General features: G+C 36.0%; 1 protein-coding gene across 4 annotated transcripts in view; it reads right to left on the bottom strand.

Moving 5' to 3' along the window:
• Positions 1-12861, bottom strand: part of VPS8 (VPS8 subunit of CORVET complex) — a 99796-nt gene that overhangs the window by 70867 nt on the left and 16068 nt on the right. For 3 of the 4 annotated variants that reach the window (XM_083363713.1, XM_083363710.1, XM_083363711.1), the window contains exons 11-21: positions 11938-12091; positions 11768-11827; positions 9979-10086; positions 7171-7251; positions 6249-6419; positions 5242-5316; positions 4329-4364; positions 3492-3582; positions 2729-2775; positions 1002-1091; positions 43-89 (exon numbers count right to left, since the gene is read on the bottom strand). In XM_083363713.1, coding sequence (XP_083219839.1) covers positions 43-89; positions 1002-1091; positions 2729-2775; positions 3492-3582; positions 4329-4364; positions 5242-5316; positions 6249-6419; positions 7171-7251; positions 9979-10086; positions 11768-11827; positions 11938-12091 — 960 coding nt within the window. The remainder of the gene's footprint in view (positions 1-42; positions 90-1001; positions 1092-2728; positions 2776-3491; positions 3583-4328; positions 4365-5241; positions 5317-6248; positions 6420-7170; positions 7252-9978; positions 10087-11767; positions 11828-11937; positions 12092-12861) is intronic. The other variant, XM_083363712.1, reaches the window with a different exon arrangement.

A 12861-nucleotide genomic window follows, 5' to 3' on the forward strand; every position in this document is an offset into this window, starting at 1 on the left:
CTGGAAAAACTGCTAGAATTCATGAGGCATGCTCTTACTTACATTCGTTGAAGCAGAAGACAGTAATCAACAATGACAGGGACCATAGTCTGCAGAAAAAGAACATGGAAAATCTAACTATTTAGATATACCAATGGCCTCTCCTTAGTAAACCAAAAGATTCCTAATGGGAGAGGTGGACTTTTAGATAGTCAAGTCCTATGCCTATCTTACCAAATTTAGTTAATACCCAAATCTTAAATTGTGCTTAATAAGAAAGTAGTAGTAATGTATTTTGCACTAATTTACAATTTAGATGCTGTATTTTGCATTAATAGCAACTTATGAATACTTTTCAAGAACAGATTAAACATAGGCTAATTTTTTGGTTTACTATATTGTGTGAATACCACCAATGGCCAAAGAACAAAATTATAGTAAACTACTTAAGGCTGATGGCCTGAATGGACTGAAAACAAGGCTTCTTATATTGATATGTTACCTAGTTATTCACCATTAAAACATCCATGTAAAATGATATGGGTATTTCACATTTAGTCATCCATAAGGCAATGTAGTCATCTCTCCTTTAATCTTCTTTTCCTTCTAATTACAGCTAATGTTATCTATATAATGTTTCTCTGGAAGTTCTTGGTCTTTAAAAGACTGTAGGATTCTTTGCTAAGAAGACACACATCATGGTAGTTTTATTCTTGTCCTCTATCTAAACAATGTATTTTCCTTCTACTTCCTCAAGCAATCAAATATGTTCTTACTATCCCTTTATTCTTTTCTGTTTATTTTACATCTCCCTACAACTATATATATGCTTATAAAGTCTCTTCAATATGAATTTTCCATTTGTATGATAAATTGGATATGAAACAAAAATATGTGATAATATTTAGTGCCTAAGACCACAATTTCTTTTTCCTCTTGAAAATAATCAAGAGGAAAAGTTATTATTGCTCCTACATATTTTTTTTAATACCCCCTTTGGTAGTAAGTCTAAAATAGGATACCTGAAAATGTTGCTCCATAACTTGGATTTTACCCTGCTCAGGACATTTCTTCATGGTTCGATCAGCACAATGAATAAGAATTTCAACCATCTATAAACACGAAAGATTATAGTATGTCTATAGTCCTAATATAATGAGACACTTCTGATTAAAAAAGTACTACAAAAACATCAGTACAATACTTTTTTGCCCAAAAAGCACATGTGCATTCTATGAGGAAGTCTGCTTCAGGCATATTTTGAAATTATTTCCCAAGGGCAACTTGAAGGCAAGGCAAGGAAGGGCAAGGTTCACCAATTTCCCAGACCACCTTCAAGCTTAGATACTGATCCCCAAGAGAAGTAGGATTCCCTCCTCCCCTTCTTTGTTTCTGACAAAGTGACAAAAGGGTTGTGGAATCAGTTTTCTGAGTGCAGATGGAGGTCTAGCTGGGATTCCATTCCTGCATTCCAGGTCTGCTACTGCAACCTCTCTTTCTACCCCAGAGGACCTAATTAAGAAATTTTGTTCTAGCAGCTCCTAAAAGACAGGAGCCAAAAAGCAGCTTAATAGTAAAGTTTATTTCCCCCCCCCCCAAAAAAAAGTTTCCAACCTCGGCTCTTTTATGACTCGTGGACTTCAACTCCCAGAATTCCTGAGCCATGGTGGCTCAGGAATTCTGGGAGTTGAAGTCCACGAGTCATAAAAGAGCCGAGGTTGCCTACCCCTGCCATAGAGGCTCAAAGGAGCAAAGCAGCTTCACCTGTTCTACTGGGAATATAGCAGGAAACATGAGTACTGAGGAATCCAGTGCTGTACTTGCACGAGGGCTGGATCCCCTACAGTTTGTCCTATTTTTTAAGGCAATTCATACGGAGCAAACTCAAGGAGCAAAATCCATCTGCCAGAAGCAAATTTTATATTGACTTGGAATTTTTGTTCCTGGTTTTAGAAAAAAAAACCCACAATTTTGAAATCAATTCATAATTTCTGTGGAGTTTGACAGAAATTTTCCAAATCTATTTTCCAATAATACAAATTTGAACAGAATATGAGTATATTCAGTCATAAAATCATAAAGGAAACTGCATTACGGTACTGTATTCTACAGTACCGTAATGCAGATGCTTCTACAGGAAAACACCTTTGTTTCAGTTTTTAATTCTGTACTAATACTGAATTAGTAAAACTTTTACACTTAATCCAATATTAAACTTCTAAGTGACTGCATACAGGATTCTTGTAACAACTCAAAGAAAGACAATCCTGAATTTAAGATAATTTCCCCACTTATAAAAGGAAGATTAGATCAAAAACAGTAAAAAAAACAACAACCCATCCCTGACATTTCTTCTTTATAATACTGTTAGAGTAGAACAATTCTCTCATTTGAAAAGTAAATTATTTGGACACTGAAGAGTCTTCCTTTCTAGTTCAGTGAACTAGACACCAAGTTCAGAGAGGAGAAATACATTCTTGAAGCTCTATTGGATCAGTTTTATCCACTTTTTTGCTGTTCAAAAATGAAGAAATTTAATAACCATCTATAGTATGATTAGTTTGACCTAAATTCTAGTTAAAATATAGCTTAAATATCATGTAAAGATGTAGCTATACAAAGATCAGTTGTAGGAAATTACATGGCTAAAAATCAACTTTTCTGCAGTGAAATCCACACATATATATTTCTTGGAGGGAAAAAAATATACAAAAGGAATTTAATTCTAAAGCTGTAAAGTAAAACTCACTCTGTCTGCAACAACAGCCTTCCGTTTTTGTTCATCTCCAGATAAGCCTGTTTCAAAAACAGAAGTCTTTTAATTTTCAAAGCCAGGGTACAAACAGAAGCATTTTTCTTATTATCTCCTATAAAGTTTTAAGTATAATAACAAGTGTTCAATGTTTTATAATTTATACAAACTATCCAGGTATAGTTGAATTACTATAGTAGAAATGAATTTATATGCTATTTCTTATGTTTAACAAGTGTTTCCAGTCTTATAACATACTGAACTCAGAAAGTGGAATTTTTAATATTATGATAAATGATCAAAAACAATATTACGTCTAGTTACATGATGTATGCTAAATTCAGAAGCAGTGGCATACAACTTGAACTACCCAGTTTTTACAACTTTCACATAAGATAGCAACCATTTTGATCATCTCTAGCTATTCACATACTGTAACTTACTTTATGTCCTTTCAAAAAGTGATATGCAAAAGGCTTGATTGTCCAAAGCCTTATAATGACACCATAGCATTAGATCAGACATGACGTCACGCAACGTATCGGGACAGTTTTGCCATTGCCGGCAATGGGGTGGGTGAGGTTTCTGCATGACGTGTACGGCCCGTGGGCCAGCAGCTTGACACCCCTGTATTAGATGATGGTGATTTCATAGGTAAGATGAGTAAAGGGCACAGTACATGAAGTAACAAATGACAGGAAGAAATGATGGTAGCCAAGAACAGAAAAAAATGGCTGTTGCTAGAGGTAAATACACTTACCGACAACAGCTTTGGCTTTCCCTTCATGAAAGGACCAAGACAAAGCCAATGCTTCATTAAGACATTCTTGTTTCAGAAGGTGAGCGATCCTCTAACATAAACATAAAAATTACAAAAATTACATCAGAAATATAAATAATATTCAGTGAGAACATGGATAATATAAACTTAACACAAACTTGCAGTGAACCTGTTTTTGTCTTCACCATTCTAAAGGTTTGTTCTGAAGAAAATAGTGTTTTCTTTAAAATTCAAATTAAAACCAACTAGCTAATGCTGTTTTAAAAACAATTACTAATCTGGACAGATTTAAATGATAAAATCACACCTTTGTTTTGCTTTTTGTTGATATTGATTCAAATTAATCAGTTTTAACAATCACAGTTTGAGTATGTCCCTCATCTAAGGATGTATTATTCTAAAAAATTCCTCTCTTCTCAGTCAGACTGAAATTTAAGCAATGTTTAAGAACCATTTTAAACTAAAAGTAATATAACCTAAAATCCAGATGTGCAATACAGCCATTAAAATAATTATATATGTACTATTTTTCAATCTGAAATAAATGAACAAGACAAATTCCAAGTGGAATTAAACTGAAAGATTATCAGTGACAGATAATGGCTGACTGGGAATGCTGGGAATTGAAGTTCATCTCTTAAAACTGCCAATTTTGAGAAACATTAAACAGTTATATTAATAAAAATTATATACTGAAGTCAGGATACTGATATATTTTTCAACAATCTGTACATTTAATCTGAAAATGTTTCTCACAGACAGGTCTATTCATGAAGCCATGAAAAAAAGTAACTTGTTCCTTTTCTCCTCACTTACCTCCCTCCAGGTCCTCAGTGTCAAAACATGAACAGACTGAAAGCAGACAAGGGGAAAACAGGTGAATAACAGATATTTATTTAAGAGTATATATGTAATAATTATGGCATCTTAATAGTACAAGAAAAGGGTCGCAGTGGCTCAGTGGGTTAGGACGCTGAGCTTGTCAATCAGAAGGTCGGCAGTTTGGTGGGTCAAATCCCGAGTGCCGCGTAACAGAGTGAGTGCCTGTTACTCGTCCCAGCTTCTGCCAACCTAGCAGTTCAAAAGCACGTAAAAATGCAAGTAGAAAAATAGAGACCACTACGGTGGGAAGGTAACAGTGTTCCATGTGCCTTTGGCATCTAGTCATGCCGGCCACATGACCACAGAGACGTCCTTGGATAAGCGCTGGCTCTTCGGCTTTGAAACGGAGATGAACACTGGCCCCTAGAGTCGGAAACGACTAGCACGCATGTGCGGGGGAACCTTTACCTTTTACCTTTAATAGTACAAGGATGATGAATCAACTTTTCACACATATGCTAAATAGTTTTCTCCTATTTTGGACAGGGAATTATTGAAGTTGAAATCAATGTATCTCAAAGATATCCAGATCAAAGAACACTATGCTGAACCATTTTTCAGTTGTTGAAAAAAACAGTTTTGCTGACAATAACAATCCCCAACATCTCATAATCAAATATTCTTCTTTCTCTTTCCTTCTCTAGAGCAGTTGCAATAAAAAGTTCAAATGCCATTCATTATTGATTTTGCTTAATTCAAGCTTGCTGTGTTACCTGAACTGAACAAATCTATGTAGAAATGTTCACACTGTGTTATGAAAATTAAAGGACAGGAAACTTAACTCAGCTAACAGGTCTGATAAGTAATAAGCACAATGATAAAGAAGAATTAACCTGGACAAACTTACCTTTGTACCCAAATAAAAAATCTGACCACCACAGTTGCTGATTGACTGATAGCAAGCCTTCTCACCCACCAGTGCCTAAGAAACACAGAACACTTTTATTTAATGCAGAAGTACATGGTTTATATTGTTATTGGGTAAAAGTCAGGTATAAAGAATATCCAATCATTTAAAGTATACTCTAAATGGAGCAAGACAAGTAAAATATTTTAGCAGTTCATCCTTAGTGTCTTTGAATTTGTCACTTACCTAGGACATAAAACAAAAAAGAGCTTTTAACTGAAAAACAAAGCTATATTCAGAAATATAAAGTGGAGTTTAATTTCTTTGGTCAGACTGTACATTGGCATAATCATATTCCTGTAAATCCATAATTCAAGTAAATATTACAGCTACATTAACATCTAAAAATCATTTACAGACTGGATGTATCCAGCTTCAAAGAGAATTTTTATGCCAGTGCAAGCAAAAAATTTGAATAAAACTGTGTTAATCTTTATGGTGACGGGCTTTCAAAAGTTATGTTTCTCATAAGGGATACAATGGCTATATAACAACAATATGTTGTAAAATATACAAATGCAGCTACCATGGAAAATGATATTAAAGCCATTTCCTATACAATGCTTTGGGAAAAAAATAATGCCTTTTATTATTACAACCAGTAATAATTTATTATTTATTTTATTTATTTATTTATTTTAATTCCATTTATATCCCGCCCTTCTCCGAAGACTCAGGGCGGCTTACAAGCTTAGCAGTAGCCTTCATTCTATGTATATGCCTGCTTATTAGGGCTTTCATACACCCCCCAAGCAGCATTATTACAAAGTCAGCTTATTGTCCCCAACAATCTGGGTCCTCATAATAATGTAAGGACCCAGCTTACATTGTACTACAAAGCAGATACAGCAGCTATGATATATAGAGAATAAAAAAATATACCTGTAAAATTTCAAGACATCTCAAATTACAGAATACTACAAAAACAAAATAGAATTGAGCCATACCAGTGCTTGGCTAACATTGCCTCCTGTTGCCAATGATTTGAAGTGGCTGCTATTATATACTAACTGAACTTCTGATATCTCTACAGTCTCAAGTTCCTCCTGTGTGTGACGATCTATCACATGTAATTTTTCCACACTGTCTAGAAGCACAATTGTATGGGAGTTTATCCACTAGAAGAAAGCAAAAACAAGAAATTGATATTAAAACAGTGATGCTATTGTATATTAAAAAAACTTCCAAAACATTATATTCAAATAGTGAAGCTAGCAGCACTATACAATTAGATCTGAAGGTTGTACAGTAATGTCACAACAAAGGATTCAGAAAAGCTGCATCAAGAGAAGTACAGAAGACCTTGCCTCCAACACTGTGTAGAATTCTAGGCACTACATGTTAAGGGGGGGTTCAGACAATCTGGAAAGGATGTAAAGAGTGACAATGAAGATGATCAGGAAAATTAATTCCTATAAGAGAAACTGAGGAAACTCGGGTCCATTAAAAATATAAATAAATGCTCAGCTTATACGGCATTTAATTCTCAAAAGCTTAGACGTTTACACTCAGGTTTGTGTCTTAAGCTATCCTACTAAAGGTACTGCACTAATATAGGTTCCGACCATTCTTATCAATTGACATAGTGACCTTGCTTATTAGGTGTATTTTTGCATATCCATATAATTTCATCCTAGACTTTGTACAAATATTTTTCTTTTCTATTACTATAAAGAACATAAGAAATTGTTATATTGCTGCCAAGTAGAGTTTGGAAACACAGAAAAATGGTGTAAGTGGCAAAAATGTGTCCAAAAATTGCATTATTAAATAGTTATTCAGAAAACAAATAAAAGTCCTCAGTCAGATTTTCTTTCAAGCTAGAAAATATTAGTATTTTCTACTTAAGTATAAAATGTGAATACTTACTGTAAAGTTGATTAAATCATAATGCAAATGTAGCTGCTTCTGCTTTGTAACGTGTATTGCTCCAGATTCATCTCTTTTTACCTAATGAAAAATTTATCTCATTATTCTTTGACATCTCCCTTACAAATAAAGATTCTTTGCTATTAATTTTGTAGCTTACTAACCTTTATAACTTACATAATATTTGAAGACAACTATAGTTAGTACGCAAACACTCTTTTCCAACAACCCAAGAGACGGCTCTACACATGGACATCACCAGACGGTCAACACAGAAATCAGATTGACTATATGCTCTGCAGCCAAAGATGGAGAAGCTCTATACAGTCGGTAAAAACAAGACCAGGAGCTGACTGTGGCTCAGACCATGAGCTTCTCCTTGCAAAGTTTAGGCTTAAACTGAAGAAAGTAGGGAAAAGCACTAGGCCACTCAGGTATGAATTAAATCATATCCCTGTTGAGTATACAGTAGAGGTGACAAATAGATTTAAGGAATTAGATCTGATAGACAGAGTGCCTGAAGAACTATGGACAGAGGTTCGCGACATTGTACAACAGGTAGCAACCAAAACCATCCCAAAGAAAAAGAAATGCAAGAAAGCAAAATGGCTGTCTAAGGAAGCTTTGCAAATAGCTGAGGAAAGGAGGAAAGCGAAAGGCAAGGGAGAAAAACATAGATATGCCCAATTGAATGCAGAATTCCAAAGAATAGCTAGAAGAGATAAGAATGCCTTCTTAAATGAACAGTGCAAAGAAATAGAAGAAAACAATAGAATAGGGAGGACCAGAGATCTTTTCAAGAAAATTGAAGAGATGAAGGGAACATTCCATGCAAAAATGGGCATGATAAAGGACCAAAATGGCAGGGACCTAACAGAGGCAGAAGAGATTAAGAAGAGGTGGCAAAATTACACAGAAGAACTATACAAGAATGAGCTTAACGTCCCTGATAATCACAATGAGGTGGTCACTGACCTCGAGCCAGACATCCTAGAATGTGAAGTGAAGTGGGCCTTAGAAAAGCTGAGCAACAACAAAGCTAGTGGAGGTGACAGTATTCCAGCTGAGCTATTCAAAATCTTAAAAGACAGTGCAGTAAAAGTGCTACACTCAATTTGCCAGCAAATTTGGAAAACTCAACAGTGGCCACAGGATTGGAAAAGATCAGTTTACATTCCAATTCCAAAGAAAGGCAGTGCCAAAGAATGTTCAAACTATCGCACCATTGCACTCATTTCTCATGCTAGTAAAGTCATGCTTAAAATCCTACAAGCTAGACTTCAGCAGTATGTGGATCGAGAACTACCAGAAGTACAGGCAGGATTTCGAAGAGGCAGAGGAACTAGAGATCAAATTGCCAACATACGCTGGATCATGGAGAAAGCTAGGGAGTTCCAGAAAAACATCTACTTCTGCTTCATTGACTATGCTAAAGCCTTTGATTGTGTGGATCATAACAAACTGTGGCAAGTTCTTAAAGAGATGGGAGTACCAGACCATCTTATTTGTCTCTTGAGAAACCTATATGCGGGTCAAGAAGCAACAGTGAGAACTGGACACGGAACCACTGATTGGTTCAAAATTGGGAAAGGAGTCCGGCAAGGCTGTATACTGTCGCCCTGCCTATTTAACTTATATGCAGAGCACATCATGAGAAAGGCAGGGCTAGATGAATCAAAAGTTGGAATTAAGATTGCTGGAAGAAATATCAACAACCTAAGATATGCAGATGATACCACTCTAATGGCAGAAAGTGAAGAAGAACTAAAGAGCCTCTTGTTGCGGGTGAAGAAGGAGAGTGCAAAAGTTGGGTTGAAACTTAACATTAAGAAAACCAAGATCATGGCATCTGGCCCTCTCAATTCCTGGCAAATAGATGGGGAAGAAATGGAGGTAGTGACAGATTTTGTTTTCCTGGGCTCCAAGATCACTGCAGATGGGGACTGTAGCCAAGAAATTAAAAGACGCTTGCTCCTGGGAAGGAAAGCCATGGCAAATCTAGACAGCACACTAAAAAGCAGAGACATCACCCTGTCGACAAAAGTGCGTATAGTCAAGGCTATGGTCTTCCCAGTTGCAATGTATGGCAGTGAAAGTTGGACCATAAGAAAGGCTGAGCGCCAAAGAATTGAGGCCTTTGAACTGTGGTGCTGGAGAAGACTCCTGCGAGTCCCTTGGACTGAAAGGCGATCAAACCGGTCAGTCCTAGAGGAGATCAATCCTGACTGCTCTTTAGAAGGCCAGATCTTGAAGCTAAAACTCAAATACTTTGGCCACCTAATGAGAAAGAAGGATTCACTGGAGAAGAGCCTAATGCTGGGAAAGATCGAGGGCAATAGAAGAAGGGGACGACAGAGAATGAGGTGGCTGGATGGAGTCACTGAAGCAGTAGGCGTGAGCTTAAATGGACTCCAGAAGATGGTGGAAGACAGGAAGGCCTGGAGGAACGTTGTCCATAGGGTCGCGATGAGTCGGACACGACTTTGCAGCTAACAACAACAACAACATAGTTAGTACATTTACATAACGGAATAAAAAGACAAATGCAAAATATAGATTATAGTGCAAAACAATTCTTCTAGGCATTTTTAGCATGAATTTCCTAACAGTTGAACCATATGATTTGCAATAACCTTTGTGAATAATAGGATCATTCTAATTTCCAACGAACTAGCACATATGAATATCATTTCAAAATACAGCCATTTCCACCCCAAGAACCAAACGCAGAAATTATCTTCCTTTTTTTTTTAAGGGAAGACATCTACAAAAGCAAATTTCAAAGCTTATGGATAGTCTGAGCCTTACCAGAAGGAAATGGACCACATCTCCTCGACAGAAAGCAAGCACTGGATTCACAGATGTTTGGGCAGCAACAAAATACCAGGCAAGCAGTGGAACACTAGATGGTTCCATCTTAAAAAAACAAAAAGACACGGGAAGGGAGGAGATTCAATTGTTACCACCACAGAAGAAAAACAGAATGCCACACATGTAAAATGTAAGGTCTTCCTGTCACTTCTGAATTCAGCTGAGCCCCTGGCAACTTCATCAACTGGAGTTTGCCACTGCCCTCTTTTGGCATTTTCTAGGCAGCCTTAGTATTTTTGGGAGATCTTCAATCCAAGTTTTCAAAAGCCACCAAAATCAGCTAGGTGCTGCTATCAAGTTATAGCCAAAACATTCAAATTTATATTTAAATATTTGATGTTTTCAGAAGAGTTGCTAATAATTGTGTAGCTTTCTTCTATGAAAAGTGATATAATTATTTAATTAGAGTACGAGTAAAGTATATGATGTCTTAAATTTTAGCTTTTATAGTTAGCAATTTAAATTATCACTAGGTCAGACACTTCAGAAGATGTTCTAATCCCACCAATTTAAATTAATTAAGGCATGCTTAGCAACACGATCACGAATGAAGGCAAATATACATGTCCCAGGATGTATATTAAGCACATGATTAAGATATCTACAGGAGGACAGAACAAATACAAAATGATGTTCATATAAATCCAATAATGAAGATCAGATTAGAGCAGGTATCCCCAAGCCCTGGGTCATGGTCCACTACTGGTGCATGGCCTATTTGGAATTGGTCCAAGCAAGTGGCTGGCTGGAGTGCGCAGGCGCAGCTCAACTTGTATGAATGGCAAGCTGGTGGGGATTCACACAGACACACGTGCCAACTCATTACTCATGCAAGTCAAGCTGCGTGCATGCACACTAGCCCACCACTCTCATAGCCTAGTCCCCCTCTCCCCCCCAGTCAGGCTGCCAAGCCACAAAGGTTGGGGACACTGGCTTTGAGTACAGTATAAACCAAATACACAATAGAAAAAGAATCTTGTAGTGGAAGGATCAGTACAATTTAATATAAATTGGCTTTTTGGAATGTTTAGAAACATTATGATCTACTCATTTCCCAAGCTAGATTTTCAAGCTACATTTTCCTGAAATTTCACTTTGAATATTTTTTTAAAAAAGATGGTAAAGGTCTTATCTGATCTTCTACTTAATTGCTATTTTTAAATCATTTTTAAAGCTGCATATTTCACTTACTGAATTTTATGCTTAATATTAATGGAAGTTTCCACTCTTTAAATGTTTACAGGTAGTCCTTGACTTACAACCACAATTGAGCCCAAAATTTCTGTTGCTAAATGAGACAGTTGTTAAGTAAATTTGCATTATTTTACAACTTTTCTTGTCACAGTTGTTAAGTGAATCACTGCAGTTGTTAGTAACACAGTTGTTAAGAGAATTGGGTTTCCCCATTGACTTTGCTTGTCAGAAGGTTGCAAAAGATGATCACATGATCCTGGGACACTACAACGATCATAAATATAAATCAGTGTCTGAATTTTGATCACACAACCACAGGGAAGCTGCAATCATTGTAAGTGTGAAAAACAGTCATAAGTCACTTTTTCTAGTGGTATTGTAATCTTGAACAGTCATTAAATGAATATTGTAAGTCGCAGACTATCTGTATTTGTTCCGAAATGTTTACAATTCTTGGGATAATAGGAAGAGTATAAATATTTAAAATAAATAGCCCTAAAAACATAAGCAAAAAATTAACAAAATTACTCACACGGCCATATGGGAATGTCATCCACACTTTCAAAGATGGCTTCAATCCAATCACAAGAATCTGAATTTCATAAAAGCAATAATAATATAAACATTACCTTTAACTTCTGCATTTTACCATCTTTTTCAAAAATTAGTTTTACAATGGGGTGTTTGTGGAAGGTAGGTTACCTTTGTTAAGGAAGCCATAGCTAGCAGAGAATATTGGGTGATAGGATGGTCTCTCAGCTCAGCCTTTGCATGTAAAGGCTCAATGCAGCAAACCTCTCCCTTTGAACCACTGAACAAACAACGAGATTCACACGTTCTCACACCCATGACTCTCCTGAATCACAGAGAATGTGACCAATTTAGGTACATGTCATACAGCAACTTATTTAAATATAGCATTTTAAAAAAATGTGTAAACCATAGAATTTAAATGAGGTGGATATGATTTCAGGAGTGATAGGAAAATTGTATCTGAGTCCTGCACTTATTATGATAATTTTTCCTTCTGCAGTTACTTTTTATATGATTCAGATAGTTCTATATATGTTCCTATGAAAAATGACACAGTAGAGAACTACTAATAAAAATAAAAATAAAGGAAACATTATTTTGCCAAATAGCACACAAACTGTAATCAAAATTTAATTTGATTAGAACAATAAAACACAGCAATCAGAATGGATCAGATTAGAAATCTGAACAGAGTTGGCTTTCCTCTTTACTTCATTAGCTGTCAAAATCATTTTAACTCTTACAAGGTAATCTAACAAATAATTAATGTTTCCATCTGGCATAACGTAATATACGATTTAATTAGTATTCAGAAAACTTCTGTTCTAAATATAATAATGCAATCAGAGTTAAAAGGGGCTTTTTGGTCAATTAGCTTAACACCTTAGCGCAGGGATCCAAATTTAAGAATTCCTGATAGATAGCTATCTAGCTTCAACTTAAACACATTCAGGGTACCCTATCACTTTTCTGTGTAATCAGTTCCACTGTCAAACTGTCCTTATTTTTCCCCCCAGCTTTAATCAGAATTTGCTTTTCTATATCTTAAATCCATTTTACCATGTTCTGAGCTTTGGGATGATGGATAGCATT

The sequence above is a fragment of the Vipera ursinii genome, assembly GCF_947247035.1.
Source record: "Vipera ursinii genome assembly, chromosome: 5".
NCBI classification, from domain to species: Eukaryota; Metazoa; Chordata; class Lepidosauria; order Squamata; family Viperidae; genus Vipera; species Vipera ursinii.